At 44.0% G+C, this 24,228-nt stretch overlaps 1 protein-coding gene across 1 annotated transcript; it reads right to left on the reverse strand.

Annotated features, from left to right (window-relative positions):
* Nucleotides 1-955: 955 nt before the first annotated feature.
* On the reverse strand, nt 956-5,299 carry rnft1 (ring finger protein, transmembrane 1). The gene is made up of 9 exons (XM_085364255.1): nt 5,152-5,299; nt 4,241-4,689; nt 4,083-4,159; nt 3,895-3,995; nt 3,613-3,766; nt 3,355-3,513; nt 3,187-3,252; nt 2,985-3,086; nt 956-1,925 (listed from the first exon to the last, which is right to left on the reverse strand). The coding sequence occupies exons 1-9, from the start codon at nt 5,175-5,177 to the stop codon at nt 1,791-1,793; spliced, it is 1,269 nt and encodes a 422-aa protein (XP_085220381.1). The 5' UTR covers nt 5,178-5,299; the 3' UTR covers nt 956-1,790.
* Nucleotides 5,300-24,228: the final 18,929 nt, after the last annotated feature.

A 24,228-nucleotide genomic window follows, 5' to 3' on the forward strand; every position in this document is an offset into this window, starting at 1 on the left:
AGGAACTTCTTTTGGTTCATGTTTTAGGTTTTACTGACTGAGCCGATGTATTTGGATCATTCCTGTAAAGCAGCTGTGTTTAACAGCCGTCACTCCACTCGCTTACTTTGTTTATATTTATTTCAAGTGCCATTGTGGTTCCACTTCGTTGTCTACACTATGCAAACTATGTATTTATTATGTAGTATTATTCACATAGGGCAGCAGAATGTGTAAAAAGTTGATTTGACTTCTGTTGCAATTATAATCGTGTACAGTGTAATTTTATTTCCATAGAAAGTCTTACAAGAACCTCAGATGCAGCTTTTTTTAATGTTTCAAAGGCCCGACGTCTTACAGTATTTATTTCGAGGCATAGTTTCACTTTGAAACCTTTTTTTTCTTCATTTTAGACTTTCCTTGCCAAAAACTTGAAGTGTAGTTTTTCTTTTGCAGTGGAAAGATAGATGATGTTATGATGCAAAAACCAATGGGAATGGCACTGTGCCTTTGCTGACAGAGTACATCATGTATGTACAGTTTGCTGTATATTGTAGTTGTGTGAGTGCGTGTGCGCGTGTAAGGCTGGGATTGATTACCACCGCTGACGTCATGCCTTTCTAGGATGTGTACATCTTTGATCGTGGTCTGAGTGGGAGGTTTGGTGTGACTGTCGTGTCTGAGACACGGTGATGTAAAAGTGGTGCATTTTGCTTCTGTTCAGGTATGTTTAAGGAGCATTTTACACACAGATGTTTGAACCATACTTTATCAAGCTTACTTGATAACATGTCTCGAGTTGAAAAGGATATTTTAGTCACTGGTGACATTTGTTGTGTCGATCCTTCACCTGAACTGTATCATGTACATAATGAAGTTGAAATAAAACATAAATGAACAGAGCCTGTCTGAGTCCTGCTGGTGCAACAGAACATTTCAGCGTATCTCAGTGATAACGTCCAAGTTTTTTCCCATAAACTGGAAGCTGTTCACCAGGGAACTGGTCCCAGTTTGCTCCACAAATCAAGCCAAGAACTCTTAACTTAAATGTAGATCTTTAATCAGAGTTCATGGGTCAGAGCGGATAAAAATAACAGTGAAATGATTTTTGTACATAAAATAGATGTTTCTCCCAGTCTTTGGTTTTTACAAAAACGGGGCAACGTCAGCCCTGTAAAAAAATAATTTGTGTAAATCAGTATCACAATCTGCAGTCCCCCAAAAAAGCTGAAAGCAAGAAGTTTACTGTGTGCACATTAATGAGCAATTATACCTATGAGTTGTTCCAGAAGGTCAGCTCTGCAGCCTGATTTCAAACTGAACGATACAACTGAAGCAGATGCTTTTATTTGGCGCATTCGTTTGGATGAATCGGAATAGTTGCGATCAGAAATTAGGTAACACTAGACAAGACGGGGGATCAGGTGCTGTGTGTAATTCTCTTATGCTCCTATATTCACAAAACATTAAAAAAAAAACGTGGAAGTAATGAAATTTTCATTCTCGAGGAAAGTTTCAAAGACTAAAGGTGAGGAAAAGCAACACAAAGCAAAACTACTTAAATCAAAAAAATACTCGAGGGTGAGAAAATAATTTCTGTGAGAAGAAGAAATTCTTTGCTGGAGATTTAACAAGAGAAGCCAGAAACGTGCCTATGGTTGTGTACCTTCACTGGCCCCGGCCAGCAAGGAGCCCAGCCTTTAACTGACTAATGAAACAGTGTGTACGACGTTATCTGTCAGTGGGGCTTGACAGCCATGAAAAGTCACATATTACATACAAAATAATACCAATATCCCACACCTGAACCATTAATAAATCTGCAGGTGTGGAGACGTGGCTCCATCTCTCCACTTGTAGACCTTCTCTGTGATGACTGTGCGGCAGAGGGGGCAGCTCTTCTCCCGGTTGAACCACATAGCGATGCATTCGTCACAGAATATGTGCTGCACAGCGGAGAAGTGAAAGCACATCAACACATTTTACACTCAAAAGTGCCTGAAAAGGGCTACTGAACTTCTTCAAGTTTGTTTTAGCTCCTTCGTCACTCTTTACACCAGCTTTGTCCTGATTGGCCGCCCCTTGCAGACATTTTTCAACAGCAGGTGGGGCGCACTTCTATGCTCAAGACTCCATAAATAGGCGGTTGTAGCTTTTGTAAAGTAAATAAAGCCGATATAAAGGTACCCTAAATTTGCATTCCTCTAACGCAGGGGTGGGCAACTCCAGGCCTCGAGGGCCGGTGTCCTGCAGGTTTTAGACGTGTCCTTGATCCAGCACAGCTGATTTAAATGGCTAAACGACCTCCTCAACATGTCCTGAAGTTCTCCAGAGGCCTGGTAATGAACTAATCATGTGATTCAGGTGTGTTGACCCAGGGTGAGATCTAAACCCTGCAGGACACAGAGTTCCCCACCCCTGGTTTATATACAGTCTATGTCACAGAGCTGTGTGCCTGATATAAAATCTGACAGGGAACATTTGTACACACTCTGACCTCACCATTTAAAAGTGTTTTACAGAAGCATCGAACACTGAGGCAGCAAATACAGGACTGTACTCAAGTCCTGAGCCACCCCTCATTACTTGATTTTCTATGAACAAGTAAACTTTTTATAGATTCAGCTAAAGAAATGGGAACAAATGTTTTGAGACAGGCTGGCAGCAACAAAGTCCCAACAGAAACCATTTCAGCTGGTTCACTGTCGGGGTGTCTGTCATGTGAAGACTTAACACTGATTCACTGGGCCTTGAGTTGGGTGCCTTCTTATGCTTGAATGACTTAGAGTTCAGCCTTAAATTGCTTAATAAACAAAAGAAATTTAAAAAAAGCATTCCTCTGAAAATGATCAGGTACAAGAACAGGACTGAAGATGAGTAAAAAGCAGCCAGTGTTCAAAGAAAAGTCTGGCTCCTTTGGAGCAAATCATAAAGAAATGAGGGGGGACTCAACACTTTTGTGGCAGCGTACAGCAGGCCCTGGAAGTGTGCACGTGTCGTTTTACCTGACAGAGAAGTGCACGTGGCTCCCTGTACTCTCCCTGACAGATGGGGCAGACATCTCCAGCCTCGTTACACTGACTCCTCGTGGCTGCTGTGCCTGTGCACTGAGAAATAACATGGAAACACACTTCAATACGGACACTTCAGCACAATCTGCATTTACCTTTAATTCACAATTTAAAGATAAAGCTGTTTAACACTGACCTCGACTCGTAGGAACAGCCTCCCAGTTTTCATTAAAGACGTCCACTGACCATACAATCCTAAAAGCTAAAAGGGAGAGAAAACAACAGTTTTCGATGTAATTGTCAACAGGAAACAGAACCCTTTTAGCATTTATACTACAAAAATATATAAGCTGTAGGATCACACCTTTAGTATGAGGTAGAGCAAAGCCAACAGGACCCCGAGTGTAAGTCCAGGGGTGCCTTCTGTCTCCTGGTAGGTGACTAGGTAGCGGAACCACAGTGGAACAGGCGCTATAGTCTGGTGGACTTGACCCAGCTCCTCAGTCAACATGAGCCACCGGCCCTGGAGAAATAAACTTAAGCTACTGAACCAGCCCTGCCAACAGGGCTTTGGTTTTCTTCATTAAGTCAACAATGTCGAGAATAAATCCACAAATCAAACCTGAGTTCGATAGGACACCAGTGAAGAGGGCAGCAGCAGAATAAGGCACTTGATTCCCATGCAGAGGAACTTTATTACAAAGTTGGTGACGCCGACTGCCCAGAGTGTCTCCCAGAAACCCAGCCGCTCAATGGTTGGACTGAGCAGGATGAGGCTACGAGGAAGGGTGACAGTCGGGTTAAACGGCATAATGCTCTTCAACAAATCTGATCACACTCCACTTTTAGGTCGGACACTATATTTCTAGTGATAAGTGAGGTGACACAATGGATCGTGCCTTACCAATGATAAAGTGTCTCTGTGAGAAAGGTGTAGTAAAGCAGTAAGGTGCAGGAGATCAGGAAGAGCAGCAGCCATATGCACTGCAGCTTTGAGTGACGATCCTGCACACAGACAACGTGTCGTATCAGGGACTTAATTAATATTCATAAACGCATCACAAATCAACAGTTTTTCAGCTGCTGACTCACCTGAAGAAAGACTTGAGTTTGAATGTTTTTATTCACATACAGAAAGGTCGTGAAGAGGCCGATCCCAACTGCTAAACCTGGTAAAGGAAGAGAGACACGATGACATGCGTTCTTGTGCTCACAGCTGTGGTGACACTGTTTTCTTCACTCCTGCTTACCCAGAGCATGTTGGATCACCAGCTTAGCGCACAGTATGACCAGGAAAGGAAGACTCTTTTGGAGCCAGCGGAAGAGACAGCGTAGCTCAGAAAGAGAGGCGCTGGGTTCTCCAGAGTCCAGATCAGGGTCGGGCGGGTCAAGCTCGGGCTCTGAACTGGAAGGGGGCGCCCGATTATGTGCGTGTGAATGCGTGTGGCTGTGGGAGTTGATCCTGCATCTCCTGGATGACGCACCTCCACTGGACTCTCCGGGACCACCGGTCATGGGTACTCGTACCTCACTGCTCTCAGGGCTGGAGGCAGCAGCACCACTGACAGGTGCCCTGGTGAAAAGCTCTGGCTGCAGAGTTAGGGATAAACCATTTCCCGCGTGACCTCCCCGCTCAGTTGAATTAGGCTGCATTACAGTAGGAGACTCCCTCAGTTTCAGTACTCTTCTGGAATCAGTCCTAAGACACAAGAGCCTCGGTCAGAGTGTGTCCCGCTGCAGCTACGATCACGGCCATGTTTACGTGTCAACTGACAGAGAGAACCGACGTAAAGACGTTAATAAAGTGTTAAGAAGTAATGAAGGGTTTAGCACTGTTTATGCTAAAACAGCCGAGACTCCTCTCTGACAGTACTGTGGTACTTTGGGGCACGAATGCGACTGGAGATCTGCTTTTTTAGGTTGGCTAAAGTTCACAAAAGTGAATTACTCTGACATTATTTCCATATAACTCATTTCATTATACCAACGTAACTACCTTTAGGTAAACCCCCCAGACATTTTCAAGTAATAGTAATAAAAAAAGGTCCAAAGCAGCTTAGTGACCGCTAACAGGTAAACTGAGCGTTTCCTACACTAAGCTAGCCGTTAGCATTAGCAGCTAGCATGTTTCTTCTTAGGCCCCGTTTAAGCTTCAGCTCACCTGTCATTCTGGACCCGGAGTTTCATGGTAGGCTCTGGGTCTCCATCTAGAACAAAAGCCGACCCGCCAAACGAAACAAAAACAAAAAAAAAACAAAAATAAGATGTTAGCTTTTAGGCTAAGCCATAAGCTGCTTGTACAGACATGACGTTGTTTTACGACTGCACACGTCACGACGTTTTTTTCTAGTTCAGGCGGTTTTTTTTGTTTTTGTTTTGGTAAAATGACGCAACACCTCCACCTAGTGGGATGTCCCAGAACTGCAGTCACATGACAGGCATAAACCCTTTAGAGAAAACACACATGTGTCGTTATGTAGGCGGCTCAGTTTCCAGAGCAGGTTTTAGTTGCTCACAGAAATTGAGATGGTGAATAAAACGTTTGCAGCTGAACCAGAGGATTTAGCCCCTGATGTGTCTTTGAGACACTGCATTCCTCTCAGCTCCAGTGTTGCTGCTGATTCTGCTGCTGTAGCCTTGGTATCTCTTCATAATCGGATGTCTTTAAAGCACTTTGCATTTTGTTGTTAGAGCCTGAGTGGTTGCAGTACTCTTTTCCTGATCTCAGCTGCATCACTGATCTGATCACGGATTTTTATCACAGTCACAAGTAAAAAGTCGACCAATATAGAGGTTTATCATTTCATCTTGGCTCCTGATCTGGATTTCAGATCACAACGTGGAAGAGTGGATCCAGCAGATTCCAAGCACAGCATCCGAGGTCTCTCTCCGGAAGAATTCAATCCTAGGAACAGCTAAGATACAAAGATACAAACGTACACCTATCTGGAATAACCCTGACATATTACAAAACAATAATATGATTAGTTTCCCAGAATGGAGTTGTAAAGGAATTAAATACTTAGAACATATATTAGAGGGAACAGAATTTATTCCATTTGACAGACTAGTTACACAATATGGGATCAACAAGAAAAGATTTTTAGAATATCAACAAATTAAATCCATAGTAAAAAAGAAATTTAACCTCAGTCAAGTTGAATTACAAACACCACCAAGTGCGGCACATTTTCTTACTCTTAAATCCCCCAAATTATTATCTAAAATATACAGAACACTTTCTAAATTAGATGAATCAATATCCCTTCCTATTGCAAAGTGGGAAGCAGATTTATCAGTCAGCTTAGACCTAAACTTCTGGTCTCAGATTTGCTTAAAAACCTTTAAATTGATTAAAAATCCCAGTCTGCAATTAATACAATACAAAATACTACATAGAGTGCACTATACAGGTCATCGGATGTTGAAGATGGGCTTTACATCTTCCAACAACTGCTCACACTGTCAAGGCAATACACCAGACAATTATATCCACGCTCTTTGGTTCTGTCCACCAGTTCAGAAGTTTTGGCGCGAGATATGTGAAGACTTATCGAAGTGTCTGAAATGTAACATTCCAACTTCCCCCTTAGTGTGTTTGTTGGGCAGCTTAGATAATGTCACTTCAGAAAAGAATATCGCCCATATGGTTTTCACTGCCCTATGCATAGCCAAGAAAACAGTCCTCATGAACTGGAAAAATAAAAATAATCTTAATTCTAACCAATATAGAAATTATCTATTAGATTACATTAGTCTTGATACAGCCTCTGCCACCACATCAGATCAATTGCTCTGGGCTCCTTTGATCAGCTCCATCACCTAGTGGGGGTGGGGGGTCATAGTTTGGTCCCGCCTTCACTGTTGTGATTGGTGTGGGGGTAGGGACAGGCTTAGGGCGTCGGGGGGTTCCCCGGAGGCATCTTCCTTGGGGGGCTCAACCCGGGGTAGCGGTCATGTCCGGTTAGGGGCTCTTTTGGCTCTCGGGTGACTGTTTCCTCGCGGCTGCGTGCAGCGGGACTAGGGGAGGGTCTGTGCTGACGGACGTGGGTTACTGACCTGGTAGCCTGGCTGCCCCTGGGTGGGTCCGGGATGGGCGTGAGGTTCTGGGGGCGCTCCGTCTCTGGGCTGGGGCCCTGGCCGGGCCTCCGGGGCTTGGGTCCTGGTTTGTGTGTTGCCGGGGTTGTGGGCGGGTGGGTGCATGGGGGCCCATTCCTGGCGCAGGGTGCCGCCGGTGCGTCGAGCCGCCTGGGGGGCTCTTCAACTGGTGGGGGAGATTGTCACACCTTGCAGGAGCTTTCCTCTCCTCAGGGGCTCCCTCTGCAGGAGGGGGAGATACAGGAGAGGTGGAGGAAGATCTCAGCCTGGGTGTTTATTGTCGTATGTAGTCTGGAAGATGAGTGGATGGTGGGGTGGGTGCAGTTTTCTCTGTGGTGGGGTTGGGTGGACTGTCCCGGGCTCTGTGGGGCCGGGGGGGCGCTGCTGCACTGGGCCCCGGTCTGGATGGGCCTGGGCCCCCTTTCCCTGGCGGGTCGCGGAGTATGGGGGTGCCTACTGGGGTCAGCAGGGGAGCTGGCCCCAGGGAGGGGTCACTTGCCCCTCCCTTCCTTCCCTCCCCATCTCCAGCTGCCTCCCTCTTCCTGCTCCACCACAACCACCCACACATGCAGGGCCTTGGAGTGGGGGTATGTCACCAGGGTGCAGAGGAGGCTACCCCCCCCCCCCCCCCCGTCCCCTTCTGGCTGCCTCTGCCTCAAATTTATCCCACAACTTAGACATTCACATTATTCACACTCTCATTACACATACATATAGGATCTTGGGGGTGGGCACAATCACGGAGTCCAAATTACCATCAGGGTGTACACCCCACCCCTGGCGTCGTTGCCCACCTCTCAATTTTAAATACACGTAGACATTGAGGGCCAGCAGGAGGGACCATGCGCTTACCTGCTGCTCTCTGGCAGGTAGCTCCATGCCCTCCTGGGTTTTAAATGCACCTTAGAACACACATGCATCAACACTACAATGAGCGGGTGGAGGGAGGTTTGGAGTCTTCTCTCACCCCCATTCTCTGCGGCCTGCTGGAGCGGGGGGGCTAGGAGGAGGAGTTGGCCGTCCGACTGCGGTCTGGAGTGTGGAGCCTTCCTGCTGCTGCGGAGTCGGGGCGGTCTGCCTCTCCCCACCGCAGGGAAAAGGGTAACACCACCTGGGTCTGGGTGCAGTTCCCCCTCCAGGGGCAAGGGTACCTAGACCCGGTTTGTAGAGTACGCTTGGGGAGTGTGATCGTGTGTACAGCGTCTCTTTATGTCTGTCTCCACGTTGGTTGAGTGTGGAGTAAGTGCATATGAGAGCATGAGGGTGGGAATGGATGTTTGTGTCTGTGTGTGCCTGTATGTCTGTGTCTGTATGTCAGGTTGGGTATCAGACGCCACCTCTCTGGGGACATCTCAGGCCCTCCAAGGTTTGGAGGCCTATCTCCCCCTACCACCACTTCCCCTGCCAGTGGCGGACTCCCTCAGGTGTCGGTGCGTTGGTGGTTCTTTGTGTCCGGGGATGGGCGTCCAGGTACACACCTGCTCACTCCTTGGCGGCCGCTTATTGGGGCCTGGAGCCTGGGGCTCGCTCGGGCCACTTCGGAGGTGGGGTGCCCTCGGCCTCTCGGCCTGGGGCTCGGTCACTCAGGCACAGCTGGCTGCCGGCGGAGCTCACGGGCGCGTCATTGCAACTCCCCCTGGCTTCTGCTCCGCGGCTGCTGAGTGAGCCCTCATCTGGGACTCTCCTCAGCTCTTTCTGGGACAGTGGCGCGGCTGCCCCTCTGTTGGTCTTCCTTGGTCTCTTGTGTTCTGGGGGCCTCTGGATGTCTGGAGTTTTGATCTCCTCCATACCTGCTTCATGCCCTGGGGGACGGGGCTGTGGCTCCCCCACACTCCCTAGCAGATCGTTACATGGAGAAACCTTTGGAATGCAAGCATGCTGATCCACACAGGTATGCACACAGGTGTACACACGGGTGTTCACAGACGCGGACTACAGCTTTCTTGGCTGCTGCCTCAAAGCACATTGTGCGCTGTCTATCTTGCGTGCTGCACAATATCGTTTATTATTTAGTATCTACTGATATCTACTGCTAGCTAGTTTATTGTGATGGTGCCGTTTTTTTTATTATGTTGCTCTTTGTTGTTTGCTTTCTCTTCGGCTTTTTTTCTCCATACAGGTGACCCAGGTGTTTTTTTTTTCTTTCTTCCCCCCCTTCTCACCGTCTCTTCTCCCCTTTGGTTTTCTTTCTCTCCCTCTCTTTCTTTCATTCTTTCTCCCTGTCCTATCCCCCAGTCATGTTTGTCCCGTTTGTAGCAACTGAAAATAAAATAAATTCATAATTATAATAAAGGTCAATCAAGTGGACCAATATGGCAAGGCCATGATGATCCACTTGGTAAAATAAATCCGCTTGGCATCTTTCTTGGCCTTAAGACAACAATTCTGATGCTAAAGATCCAAATGGGACACAAAAAAAAAAAAAAAAAAAAAGGAACAGCTAAGATAATGTGCAGAAAACTCCCAGGCATCTGGTAGTGTCCCCAAACTTGAAAAACACACATACCCCTCAGGGGGTGAGAGAGAGATTTTTATAGATATGCAGTAGAATGAAAAGCAATTTTCCAGGATTATGGAGCAAATGCAAAAATGTGAGATGAGTGCAACACAAAAGATTACACCGAACAATAAATAGACTGAACATAAACTGTGAATTGTATTTTATTCCCCCAAGAATGTCCCATTCAGTTAGGTCCATATGTTTAGATACAATTTGTCTCTGTATGTCATTACAGTGGATTTTAAACAGTAAATATGTGACTAAAATGCAGGCATTAAACTTTAATTCAGTGAGTTTAACACTGAAACTGTTTCAGAACCACTGTCATTTTTATACAGTATTTCATTTTCAGGGGCTGAAAGGTAATGGAACTACTGACTGACGAGCCGTTTCATGAGAAGATAAAAAAATCTGGAGTCTGGAGTTGGACCTAGCTGTTCACTGCGGCTCTAAGTAAGAGAGATGACAAAACCAACAATCTGGTACATCCTTAAAAAGAATGAATGCACTGGCTATCTCAGGAACACCAAAACACCCGAAAGACCGTGTAGGAAAAAAGACACCTTCATGAAGTACAGAAGGTTTGTGATCCACAGTCAAGAACAGCAAGGCCTGAGATTAGACTGTCAGCAAACAGCAATGTTGTAGAACCAGTTCTACAGCTGCCAGTAAGACCAGGTCACTAGCGTTGAGTGATGATGGGATTGCTGATAGAAACAGCAGGATGAATTCTGAAGTGTACACTGCTCGGATAAATGCTGATTAGCCCTTTAAACCCTAACCCAGGGGTGTCAAACTCCAGGCCTCGAGGGCCGGTGTCCTGCAGGTTTTAGATCTCACCCTGGGTCAACACACCTGAATCAAATGATTAGTTCATTACCAGCCTCTGGAGAACTTCAGGACATGTTGAGGTCATTTAGCCATTTAAATCAGCTGTGTTGGATCAAGGACACATCTAAAACCTGCAGGACTGGCTCTTAAATCTTAACTCACGCATCAGTGCAGCCACAACATCAGGCTTCCTTTGCCACCTCTACCTTCATCTAATAGTCAAAATAAAATCACTTTGATCTATTCTCCTGTCCTTCTGTCTGCACCTGTTTGTAGTTCCTGTAACATATGAAGATGAACCCAGGTGCAGTGTAGAACTCATAAAGACACAGGGGGAAAATGTGTGCATGTAAATCAGTTTAATGGAGGCCAGCCTCTTCGTCTCGTTCTGCCCAGAGGTTCTCATCAACAAAAACAAGGATCTGACATGTAACTGCTCACTTGCAGTTATACGATATCTGTATGTAGCATATCCTGATACATAAGGCAAAGACAGTGTCTTTCAGATATTGGAAAGTACATTAATGAAAAAGGGGGATTTAGAAAGGAAGCACGTGAACTCAACAGTCGCATGCATGAACCAATGCATGTCTGCATTTTTAACAGCTTTTCTGTAAGCTGGTTCATCAGAGCTCTACAGGGCCGTGCTGCGGCTGCACCAACAGCATGAAGACCTACAGCATGATAATACAGGATAGCTTCTGTATAGCTCAGTTTGTAGAGTGGTCGCCACGTGATCGGAAGGTTGGGGGTTTGAATCCACCGAGCCGCTACCCTGAGGTACCCTTGAGCAAGGTACTGTCTCTACACACACACTGCTCCCTGGGTGCTGGATTGGTATCTGCCCACTGCTTCACTGAGTGAATGGCTTAAATGCAGAGGACAAAATATGCCATATAAGGGCTTTGGAAATAAATAAATAATAAACATGAACATGTGCTGAAACAGATTGTGATACTGTTAATAATCGTGTGTGTTTTTTATTTTTGGCTTAAATAAGTGTAATAGAACAGACACAAAGTTTCAAACTTCATCCATCCATCCATTCGCTTCCGCTTCTCCTTTTCAGGGTCGCGGGGGGCGCTGGAGCCTATCCCAGCTGTCATAGGGCGAGAGGCGGGGTCCACCCTGGACAGGTCGCCAGTCTGTCACAGGGCCAACACACAGGGACAGACAACCATTCACACCTAGTGACAATTTGGATTATCCAATTAACCTATCCCCACAAGCTGCATGTCTTTGGACGGTGGGAGGAAGCTGGAGTACCCGGAGAGAACCCACGCAAACACGGGGAGAACATGCAAACTCCACACAGAAAGACCCCGGCCTGATGGTGGAATTGAACTCAGGACCTTCTTGCTGTGCGGCAACAGTGCTAACCACCGTGCCACCGTGCTGCCCAGTTTCAAGCTTTCAAAGTTTTATTTTCATATGGACAATACAGAAACACTTTCCCTGTACAATGAAATTCTCTGTGTATATGTACACAAAAGTCCACATTTTTCACTCCCGTTTCAAAATCCTCTGCATTTACACTTTGTGTAATCTGGGTTTTATTTTGCCAAGTTTTTGAACCTTTGGATCTCTAATTTGATATTCTAATGATGACTTTAATTCCTCGTGTCTCATCTGTTTGTCTGATGATATTCTTGTTTCTCTGTTACTTTGAAAGGTGGCTTTCTCTCATGTCCAGTGTCGGTTTTACTTCCTTCTCTGTGGTCACAGGTGATCGTCTTCACCTGTGTGGGGCTCAGAAGGACACAAAGAAAAAATGTGTATGTAAATGAGTTTAGGCACAATGACCAATGGTTCTCATTAAGCCCTCGGTGTATAAATAGTCCTGTCTCACGCTTTGTTATTGTCAGATTGTTTGTTATGATCCCCATTTGTATTTGTTACACTTCTGGACTTTGTTCCTGTTCAAAGGTTATCATCAACCTACATAAAGTGGCTCGCCTTTTTTATCCGGTTTTATCCCCATGCTCTGAGTTTGGAGAATAACTATCCAACACTCATAAACTGTGATGCTGAATACAAACACCAAAAAATTGCTTTCCAGTGCTTAGATAGTAATTTAGGCACAACATCTTGCACACACCTCGATTAACAGTGTTCCACCTTTAACATTGTTTAAAAAAAATAGATAAAATCACGTTTAAATATACAAATAAATGATGCTGTATACCTGTGTAAAAACTGCAAAACAATTGATATAGATGGAACTTTTGTAAGTGTCAGGGACCAAGCAGTAAGGCATAAAGGACACAGGTGTTTAATTCAAAAAAGGGGTTTGAATGACCCAAAAGTATGAAAAGATATTTAACAAACACAGAAAAACAGGCAGACCAATAAAAGAGGTCAACTCAATAAACTAAACTCAAGATAACAATTACCAAATCCTCAAACAAACACAAGACAAACTGACACAGGGGGGAACTTAAATACTGGTTTAGCTAAACCGAAGGACGCACCAGGGGGTGTGTCACATAACCAACTAATACAAAACAATTAAACAAACTTGAAACACCCCCCAGGCAATGAAGCATGTGGTATCATCCAATTAGGCTGTTAGTGGTACTTCAGCTCTCACAACCTTTTGCCAGACAGGAGGAGAAGCCACACCCCGTAACTCAAACAAAGATGTATGAATATATCATAAAACAGAACTTTGATCTTGCAGTGTTAAGATGTGTGCATAAACACTGGAAGGTGTGATGGAAAAATAAATAAATAAACAATATTCAAAGATTCAAGGAGCTTCATTCACATGTTAGCATGAGGTGGAACGAAATTAAGTACACACGAGTGAAAAGAAGATTTTTTTTGAAGTAATAAACAAATAGTTGTTTTTTTTGTTTTGTTTTGTTTTTTTTAACAAAAAGACAATTGGACAATAAGTAGGATATATTTAAAGTAAAGTGAATCCAATAATGATGAGGTGTGGAGCTTACCATGTGTGGCTTTGCCATCACAGCAAGCTAAGATAAAGATTTAGTTTTTCGAAATTTGGGAAATTCTTTTGCAACAGCAATTTATTTATTTATTTACAGTTTTTGTCTGAAGTGCTTTTTTTAACAAAGCAAGGGATTTTCATTGCATTTCTAAACATACCAGTTTTCTTGAAAATAAAATATTCTAAATTAGCTCTCCAAACAACGAACCTTTTTATTGAGCCATAGCACGAACCACTGCTGTGCGATGATGTGCTTTAACTCTGGAAAGCTCAAAACTTGTAAAATAAAGTTAAACTAAAAGTTACCTTCCAATTTCCACACAGTAAAAACAAAAAAGCAAAACAAAAAACGTCACAGTTATCACAGCATTTCTAAATATGAAGAACTGGAGCGAGAAGTATTGTCAGGAAATTCAAAGAGAGCCACACAGGACAGAACAAGCCTGGCAGAGGTAGGAAGATTTCAAAGACTGGAAAAAAACTAGTGTCAAGATACTGATGACTTAGCCATGCTGGGAGTTGTAGCCTCGAAGAAGACAGTCACTGGAACCAGGACAGGATTGGTCTGTGAGGTTGCAGAAAAGACAAACACTTATGTAGAAGAGACAACTTCAAGCTGAAGTATGCTAAAGGCAACCCGGAGAAAGAGTATGCATACTGGAAGTGTGCCCTTTGGCCTTAGAGGCGCTGTCTATATTATATAGTACAACCCACAGTGAAACTCAGTGGTGGGAGTATTATGCTGGGTGGGTGCTTCTGTGTCTCTGGAATTGGGAAACTCATCGAGGTGGAAAGAATCTGTGATTGTGGAAGAAAAGCTCAAGCAGTCGGCAGCAAATCTTGGCCTGATTTGTCTTTCAACACGACAACAATCCAAAACTTACACACATGCAAACATCGATCTTGGTGAAGAGCTACCTCCAGAAGACTAATGGGAATGTTACTCACGTGCACACCTGACCTCCTAACCTGACCTGAATCCCACTGAAAGTCTGTGGGGAGAACCGGAGACCAACGTCCATGTCAGGAGACATTCTGTAAATGCTAAGGTGTTCAAGGCATTTGCATGAAAAATGTAATGGTGTAGACGCACAAAGCAGCATAATATAGAAATAGAGAGCTCTACTGAAAGCCACAGCTGAACAGTGACATGTGTCTGTACAGAGCATAGACAGTGGCGAACCTTTGTCTCTTTTCAGCATATGATTACATTAAACTAACTTATTTAGCAGCTAAAGCTGGAAAGAGCAATAACTTCTGACAACAAAAAATCAGCATTATTGTGATTTCATTAATCAATCCACTTCTGATTGTGTTTCATGGTAATTAATTTCAGCTAAATATAACCGTGGGCAGCAAAGTTCAATTCCACCATCAGGTCTTTCTGTGTGGAGTTTGCATGTTCTCCCCGTGTTTGCGTGGGTTCCCCCGGGTACTGCGGCTTCCTCCCACCGTCCAAAGACATGCAGTTTGTGGGGATAGGTTAATTGATTAATCCAAATTGCCACTAGGTGTGAGTGCGAATGGTTGTCTGTCCCTGTGTGTTGGCCCTGTGACAGACTGGCGACCTGTCCAGGGTGTACCCCGCCTCTCACCCTATGACAGCTGGGATAGGCTCCAGTGACCCCCGCGACCCTGAAAAGGAGAAGCGAATGGATGGATGATATAAAGGTGGTCTATAAGTTGCTTACCTGCAATTCAAATGTGTGATATTTGACATAATGTGTTTTAAACAGAGCAACCAAATGCATACATCTGAAACCTGAACACTGAAATATTCATCAGGAAAGACCTGTTGTGGCAACCAAGACATCCACACTCGATCCCGGGGAAATAAAGGCCTTGAAAAGAAATCATTTAACCAATTTTATTTGATTTTAAAGCACCGAAGCACAAAGTCAGTCATCTCGTGGTGCTTTGTGTTGTAAGATAAACCTGCCCTGCAATAACACAGAGAACACCCCAACAGTCAGGTGACCTGCTTTGTGCAAGCACTTGGTGACAGTGGGAAGGAAAAACTCCTTTTCAGCAGGAAGAAATCTCCAGCAGAACCAGTCTCAGGGAGGGGCAGCAGCACCCGCGACCAGTTGGGGTGAGGGAAGGACGACACGACAAAAAACACACTGTGGAATTAAACACAGCGTGGTGTGTAGGCACAGAGGAAGTGTAAAAAAGGTGCTGTAGGATCTACCTTACAATATAAAGCACCGGGAGGCGACTGTTGTTGTGATTTGGCGCTTTATAAATCAAATTGAATTGAATCGAAAGTGACTGAAACCCGCCCACTGAATGAACAATGGCCTATGAGGTCAGTTGTCATGACCTTTGACCCTGCATCCAGATGAACAGAATTAACTTTTTGGGAAGATCTGGTGTTGTAACCTTCAGGTAGGCACATTCACATTTGGACAATAATAAAAACAATCTATACTAAATATTCAAGTTACACTTGTGTAGTGAATACTGACTAGTCTTGATTAGTGGCTTTAACTTGACCCTTCAAATAGCAAATGACAACTGAAACCAGGCCTGACAAACAGGAAAGGTAAGTAAGTACAATTTTATTTATACAGCACATTTCTAGATAAAAAGATCACAAAGTGCTTCAGAAAGTATAAAACAAAAACAGTCAAAAGTTAACAAAATGCAATTCTAAAAAGATGTGTTTTAGTTGTTTTTTCAAAGTGACCATTGAGTCCACAGTGAGTCCACAGTGAGTCCACAGTGAGTCCACAGTGAGTCCACAGTGAGTCCACAGTGGCAAAAGCTGCGTCTCCCTTGGTTTTCAGTCTTGTGTGCTGAATAACAAGTAGGCCCTGATCACATGACCTCAGGGACCTCCTACATAGGGCTGTAAAGGTTCAATGGTGTAGGCTGGTGCTTGTCCTTGAAGAGCTTTAAAGGTCAGAACCAGCATCTTAAAATGGACTCTGACTTCAACGGGGAGCCAGTGCAGCTGTATAAGCAACGGTGTTACATGAGAGTACTTAGACGTTTTAGTCAGAAGCCTTGCTGCAGCATTTTTAACAATCTGCAGGCGCTCCAGGGAGTTTTTGTTTAGACATGTAAACAGTGAATTACAGTAGTTCAATCGTGATGAAATGAATGCATGAATAACAAACTCCAGTTCAGTATGAGAAGCTGCAGGGCTCAATTTAGAGATGTTTCTTCAATGATAGAAGCAGTACCTTTGGTGATGTCCATGAGGTACCTACAAGTATTGACCTCAAAGGATTCTCAAGTATTAAAAAAGAAGCGTTTTATTTCTGATTTCATTTGTCTGCTTTGAGCTCAGTTGGGTTTGTTGCATGATTCAGGTTATATTTCGTCACCAAACTGTGTTTCAATTTCAGTCACATTCTGTCTTTTAGTAAAGTCACAATTAGTAAATGTGATACTGTTGTGGTAGCCAGCAGAATCCCTCCTTCAGCAAAATGTTGACAATTGTATCATTGTCCAAATATTTAGAGATTTCACCGTGCTAAAACAGATACTGTTAACCATGGTGTGTGTGTATGTGTGTGTGCGTGTGTGTGCGTGTGTGTGTGCGTGTGTGTGCGTGTGTGCGCGTGTGCGTGTGTGCGCGCGTGTGTGTGTGCGCGCGTGTGTGCGTGTGTGCGCGTGTGCGTGTGTGTGTGTGCGTGCGTGTGTGTGTGTGCGTGCGTGTGTGTGCGTGTGTGCGTGTGCGTGCGTGTGCGTGCGTGTGTGTGCGTGCGTGTGTGTGCGTGTGTGTGTGCGTGTGTGTGTGTGCGTGTGTGCGTGCGTGTGCGTGTGTGTGCGTGTGTGTGTGTGTGTGCGTGCAGAAATGCTGGTTTGCAGTCAGCAGAGCCATCCTAAATATCATTACTTGTAGCCGTGCACGACTCATTTTGACTGTGCTGTTGCTAATAGTTTTGTTGTGTTGTGGCTTATGCAACAACTCTTTGTTGAAATTAAGGAATATGAGCTTAATCGCAAACAGTTGTGTAAAAATAATTTTGCCCTGGAAGGACATCAGAGACCTGATCTGAGCCCATTCTGCTGCGGGTTGAGTAACCACGGTGTGGTTGGGATAACTGTGTGCCAGGTTTTATCAGCCTAACATCAGTGGCTATTCTCTCTGGTGCTCTGATGCTGGCTTGGAGCTGATCTCAGCCATTAAATTATAAAGCCTAGTTAAAAGTACTCCCAGGAAAGAACAGGAAAGAGGCAGAATGAAAGCAGAGAAGCAGAGCTTTTAGTGTCTGAAATGACTCAATTCCAAAAACACTGTATAGTAACCTTCTTATCAGAGCAGCTTTTATCATCCCACATCTGTCAAACTCCCCAATGTACATCTGGCTTTTGAGGGGAAATAATAGGTTGCTAAAGCAATTCCCTTCCTACAGTGAGAGAACTTTAATATATATGCTGTTAATCTTGTTCTTCTGCCTGGTGCTTCGGGGCCACTGGGCAGCCATTAGTTTATTCACAGCTGTGGCTGCTTCTGTTCACCTGCAGCTTAAGGCAACAGATATGATCTACAGTTTGATGAATTAGGAAAACCAAAGCCAACGAGGAAAGTGCTGCTGAAGTTCTCATAGTGGATTTTACTGCACTTACATCCCTTCGGTTCCTTAGCCTGAGATTTCACTTCAGATATCAGGATTAAAGGCCAGGACCGTAAAAGTACAACACATGTACCTATTTCGATTGAGCAGTGATTCAAGGAGTGATCAGACACCTAAACAGCAGGAGGAACGCGTTCTGCTTTTACTAGCATCAGCAAAGTCCTTGCATAAAGATCTACCATTAAATTTAGCAGCTGTCCTCTTCAAGGTTGGCTCCTCGTGAAGTGTTTATGTGTGTTTAGTTATTTAGCTAGTTAGTATATTGTATATTGCAAAGCCGGGAGAAGCTTTGTTGTAATCCTTGTTTGCTGTGACACAGAGGGTCATTTTGCTTCTTTATGCCCTAAATAAATAAAAAATATAGCAAATATTAAAATGGGTCAGAGAATAAAATTGCCTTTGGTGTAGCTGCTAGTAATTCAGAGTAATCTGAAAGGGGACATTAAGGACCAAGAAGATGCTGTGAGGGACTCCTGCTGGGTGAGGGCCTGATCGCTAATAATGTTTATAGATATTCGTGTTATGAAAATGCATAAGGAATAGGACACCTCCAGGTTCTGTTTGTTGTCTGAGTGCTATTGGCCCATTAGCATTTTGTTAGCTTCTTAACATGCCCCTGCATTCAAACAGTGATTGATGTACAGAATAAACTATCTGTTCTTCCTATTTCCTTAGCCCGAGGAAGTCATGCGTCTTCAGTAATGCGTGGTAAGCTTTTATATTTCTGTGCTAATGTGACCATAAACCTGAAGAGGAAGTAGTCTATGTAAAGATGAAGGTTACACTTGCACTCTATGAATATTTGTTCAAATAACCTTGATTCACCTCTTTTTTAATGGGTATTGGATAGTAAGTCTTACATTATAAAGCTGTTTGTTAATAACAACACTACATACTGAGCTGACGGAGATTCCTGCACCTGAGCCCTGCACAGATAGCGCCGCTTTTCCTGTTAAAGAGCTTTTGTCTCCTCTAAAGTCTGCCTTGACGCTGTACAAGCATGAAGTCAGCCATTGTGGTAAAAGGAGGTTAATGTAGTGCGGCTGTGAGAGCTGTTCCCCAGCTCTGTCGTGCTCTCTGTAATTGTGTTATTGCACTATGGAATTGTCAGAGGACTTGTACTGCCTCAGTCAAGACATCTGAGCCAAGTCTATGGAGGGAGGTTAACTTGACATATAAATTGCTATCTGCCAAGATGAATGGGGCTCACCAGAGAGCAGATGAGGAGAGCAGTGACCTGACATTGCTTCTGACAGACTCCGTATATCCCCAGTCATCTTTCTCCCCTCCTTTCTCTGTACACGGTGCTGCTGCTGCTTCCTCTGATGTCTTACTGCAGCTGCCAGAGATTCTGTGGTAGTGCAGTCCTCCCATGCATGCTATTTATGCATGTGTGCATGCACAGCAGCATACCTGCACGCCTTGAAGTGACTGTGGCTTTTATATTACGAAATAAAAGGTTTTTCGCACAAGTCACATGCAAAACATTAAAATTAATGGAATGTGGTCAAACTAAATGTACTTTATTCAGTTTATACCAAGCATAATTTCCTTAATGATTAATTATTTTCAACAAATAAACCTTTAATTTGACATGTTTCTCTTTTTCATAATTATTGCTTCATTTTATGAGGGCAAAGGATCATTTTGTAGAGTGAAAAGCACCAAATATATTTACTGTGAGATATCTTGATGAGATCTGTTCCCTTTAGCAAAGATGAGCTTAGTTATGACTCTGGTCGAGTTGTGTTATACTTGTTGCCTGCATGCATCAATAATACTGAACATTACTCCACTGCAATACTGAAAACATCGTGGAGTAATGGGCTGATTAATGGCTTGATGGTTAAATGCTGAGGTTGAGACTCACACTCCTGAATTTGTGGCATTTGGGAAACAAAAATGTTGATTTTATTGTCTGTAAAGAAAAAAAGATCAATAAATAAATAATATATAAATAACAATTTGACAGTAAACATATGGCAACTTCCATCCAGCTGGGATATTATTATCAGGTTTTTAAGACTAAATGACAGCGGGATGCTATTATTATTATTATTATTATTATTATTATTATTATTATCATTGAGAAAGCTCTGCTAAAATCCTGTCATGTTGTTGTGGCCACCCGTTTGTTTTTTGGTGTCTTTATCCTGAACTCTTCCACAGCATTTTTAATTTCTCTTTGATATTTGGGCATATTGGGGCCCGATGATTGTAAAAACAAAGAATTACCAATTTTTTTTTTACCTGATTTTTGTTTCTAAGAAAAATGAGAGCCATATATGAGGATATTTGTTTAAAATGTTGATAGAACAGTAGCAGCAGAACGTCCTCGTAAGTGGATATCAGGCACTTGTAGACCAAAATTGAGTATTTTGGTCTAAATAACCCAAAATGTGACGTCCACATATGTGGACGCAGGTCCTAGGAGGTTAAACTATCCTAAAGATAAAAATGTGGAGCTTAGAGGTGAATAGAGTTTACCCTTAAACTACTGATAATTTCTTTGTAGTTGCTACATGTATCCACACACCTTACATAAACTACATTTTAATAAAACGCGACTGACCAAATTGTATTTACTACTTATTCTAGTAGGAGCTTGGAAAGAAAGGCGTCTGGACTTCTTTAAGTTGCTTGACGACGATTCATCTCATCCGAGAAGTTTCTTCAGTTCGAGGGTCTGAGTACTGAGTGGTGCATTCCTTTACCCAGAGATCTCCTAAAGAGTTGTAATCATTTACATCCTTCCATGTGGACATAAAAGTGAATATTATATTAAATGCAGCGCATTCAAAGACACTGGAGGACAGACCTACCCTCCTACCTTACAACAGCTTCTGTTTCGTTACTGTTTTCTTTAATGTCCAGCAGGTGGCGCTGTATGATAAGTGATGAAAGGAAGCCTGGGCCCAGCGCTGATGTATGACTGTTTTTGCAACACAATGCAAGACGAGGCAAAGACACACAGTAGATACTAAGAGAGCATGTGTGTTTATGAATCCCATACGTGTCTAACTGCTTATTGAAGCTCAACATTAACTACAGTAATGCCGTTTGGTCAATATGAGCATGTGTCTGATGCGAGGACAGCAGATTCTTATTATGATGAGCTGTCCTGAACAAGCATCACAACACTTGGAGTGATTTACTGGTCTGCGGAGTACCTGGAGTGAGTCCTGTGCTCCCAGTACACCTCCAGCCCACGCTGGCAGCCACTAAGGTTAAAGAGTCATTCCACATTGACCTCTGCGTCACTGCTTCTTCAGAACATCCACCTGTCCTCCACCTCCTCCTCTTTAGGTCTGGTAGGCACTGGCACAGCTTTGTCCCTGTGCCCGTGGCACAGCTGCACACTTTCTGTTCTACCTCTTTCATCTTAATAGATGAGCTTCTGCCCAGCGACTACAGGAAAATAAATAAATAAATAAAACACCCTTATCGGCCGCGACACGGCTCCTCAATTGTCAATCTGATCGATGTGTGCAGCTCGGATCTAGGCCACTGCATTAGTTGCAGAGGCTCCTGGCCGCTCGCCGCGGATGCACATCACTGCTCACATCTTGTTGCTGTTGTGTTGTAATTGTTTTGTTATTGCGGCTCACACTGGCTATAGCACGCTGTCCATTTAAATGTTCGAATAGCACCAGACAGCCTAATGCTCACGACCTGGTACATTTCTTCAATGTCATCGTGGAACATCCGCCTACAAAGTATTTATCTGTACTTACTGAAATGGTTTATTAAGCTTTCGTAAACACCCTGTCTAACATCTCTCTTCGGCCTAACATTTATCAGCTATTTATAAGCTGTCAGAGTTAAGAAAGTGACCTGAAGCAGGCATCACAATGAGCTCAACGCAGACTAAAGCTGCTGCAGTCCTTTAAGAGGCACCATGATGTTTTCTATCAATGGCATGTAATGTCTCAGCAGAGGTCCTCCTCCTCCTCCTTTCTCTGTTTTCTCGGGGGCAAAAGCCTGAGTCGCCACGCCAGTCCCAATAAATCCTCAGCTGAGAGTGGCAGCAGCAGCAGCAGCAGCAGCAGGCCTGCATTCTTCAGGAGCTAGCACTTCCCCTAATCTGCCCTGGAGTGTTGGAGCAACAGTTGGCCTGCCTGGCAGGGATAGAGGGAAAGGGATAGAAGAGGAGAGGAGGGGGCTCCCTGGTGACAAGAGCGTGATGTGTTTGTGAAAACACTGGGAATGTTGGAATTGGATATGTTCAGACTCTCCCCTAAGTGGGCCTGGAGAGATGCAGAGGCTTATTTTTGGCAGATGTGTTCATTTGCTGTCCTAAACTAAAGCACTAAAGCACTTCTGGATGGATGCAAACTGCATTTCGTTGCCCTGTACCTGTGCATGTGCAATGACAATAAAGTTGAATTCTATTCTATTCTATTCTAAACACAGAGACAAACAGAGCGCTTTAGCCTACCTGCCACACTTTCCTTTTTTTTCATGATGCGTGACACTTTGACCCCACTCTGGTGTGTGTTTGTGTTGGAGAAAGCAGAAGAAGGAAAGAGATGACGGGGAGAGGCATTGGACTACAAAATGCCTTGCAGATGTGTGCAGCAAGCCAGGAGACTTTGTTGGCAACGGGCAGATCGTAACTCTGTGCCGTGAACGAGTTTGAAAGGTTTCGTATAAAACACGCAATTCGTGAAACGTATTTGCACGTCTTTAAGCGCATCCTTGCTGAGAAGGCGATCAACAGACTGATTGTGCGACAGACCTGGTCGATGCAAGGTTTGGATAGCTGACACAGCCCGTGCAGCCTTTATAGAGGAGAACAGGCCCCCGTGAATGAATTCCTCTCTGCTGGTCTCTAGTTTCAATTGATTGCTTTAATTTGGCCTATAATGAGTGGGAGGCCTCCCGCCTGCAATTAATGCATGAGTATATGTGTGTGAGTGTGTGAGTGTGTATACTTATAGGTTGTGTTTAATTACTGCAGTGGATGGATGCTGTGTGGCCCAGCAGGATCCTGCAGGAATGGAAAGATCCACAACTGTGTTGGCATCCACTGACACCTCAGCCCACATTGCATCGGTGCCAGGTCTTAATGCCTTCCAGTCTGACGGAGGAAGCCAGGTTTTTTCATTAGCGCCACGAATCCCTGTGTTTGACCTTGTCAACTGAGCTCTGAAAAATCCGGGGACAAAGATTTTTCAGAGGAACTCGGGGATAAGGTGTGTGGTCACGAAAATTCTACACGACCGACTGAAAACAAGCAATTTTGGTTTAGCAGGCGACGATCGATAGATAAAGAGCTTTTCCACAGGACTCGTTCACCCGTTCATTTATGGGTGAATGAAGTGCGTTAAATCTTGAAACTCAGGATTCAGTATCTTACCCGAAGATACTTTGGTGATTCGAGCAGCCAGGGATCAAACTATCAATACTTCGATTAGTAGACAACCTGCTGTGCCTCTCGAGTCACGGGCATCCCAAGATCTGTAGCATGTTTATCAAAGTAAAAGGAAAAGAGAAAAAGTACAGAGTATTTCGAGGTAGTACTCTACTACTTTAAGTGTTCGCTGTTCCCTTTGAACATTAATCCTGCAGCAAGCGTTTTAGGTATGTGAAAATATAGTGGAGTAAAGGTGTGCTTGCCTGTGTTTGTCGTAATGCAAGCTTTTCCTTCCTATGGTTTGGTGGAGTGCATGCGAGTGCATGTGAGTGCATGTGTTTCAGAAACTGTCGTCCGGGATCTAGAAAGAAACTAAGAGCGCCACCTCCTGCACTAAGTTGTAAAAACGGCGTGGGTCTGTTTATGTGGACTTTTATTTTATTCCAGCTGCAGAGTCTGTGCTCTACATTTGCTCGTCTCTGTTTTACACCCGAGCGTCTCGTTCAGAGACATGCGAACAGACGTGTGCAGAGCAGAGCAGAGGAATTTGAGGTGAAGTAAGACCTCTCAACGCCAAGTTTTATCATCCGTGTTTTTGAAATACAAACCAGGAGGAAGCAGCATGTGGATCAACCTCAGCGTGTCATAGCCAATCACTGCATTTCACAGCTCTAGCAAGGGCTAATATTTGTGGCTGGGTTTGTTCTGTTGGCTCTATACTGTACACAGCTTCTAAATGAAAAGGAAGAGAAAGGACGATGAAATGGATCCCATACAACCCATTTAATACTTGCACTCTGCTACATTTGAACTGGAAATGTGCTGTAGGTCACAGTTTTTAATCTGAAAGCGCCGTTGAGTTTATTTTTATATTCGGATGGTTGTGTCATTGTCCCAATAATTAAGAACCT

This window comes from Diplotaxodon limnothrissa, linkage group LG10, assembly GCF_057381915.1.
Source record: "Diplotaxodon limnothrissa isolate DT_005_m linkage group LG10, D_limnothrissa_male_GT1.1, whole genome shotgun sequence".
Lineage (NCBI taxonomy): Eukaryota > Metazoa > Chordata > Actinopteri > Cichliformes > Cichlidae > Diplotaxodon > Diplotaxodon limnothrissa.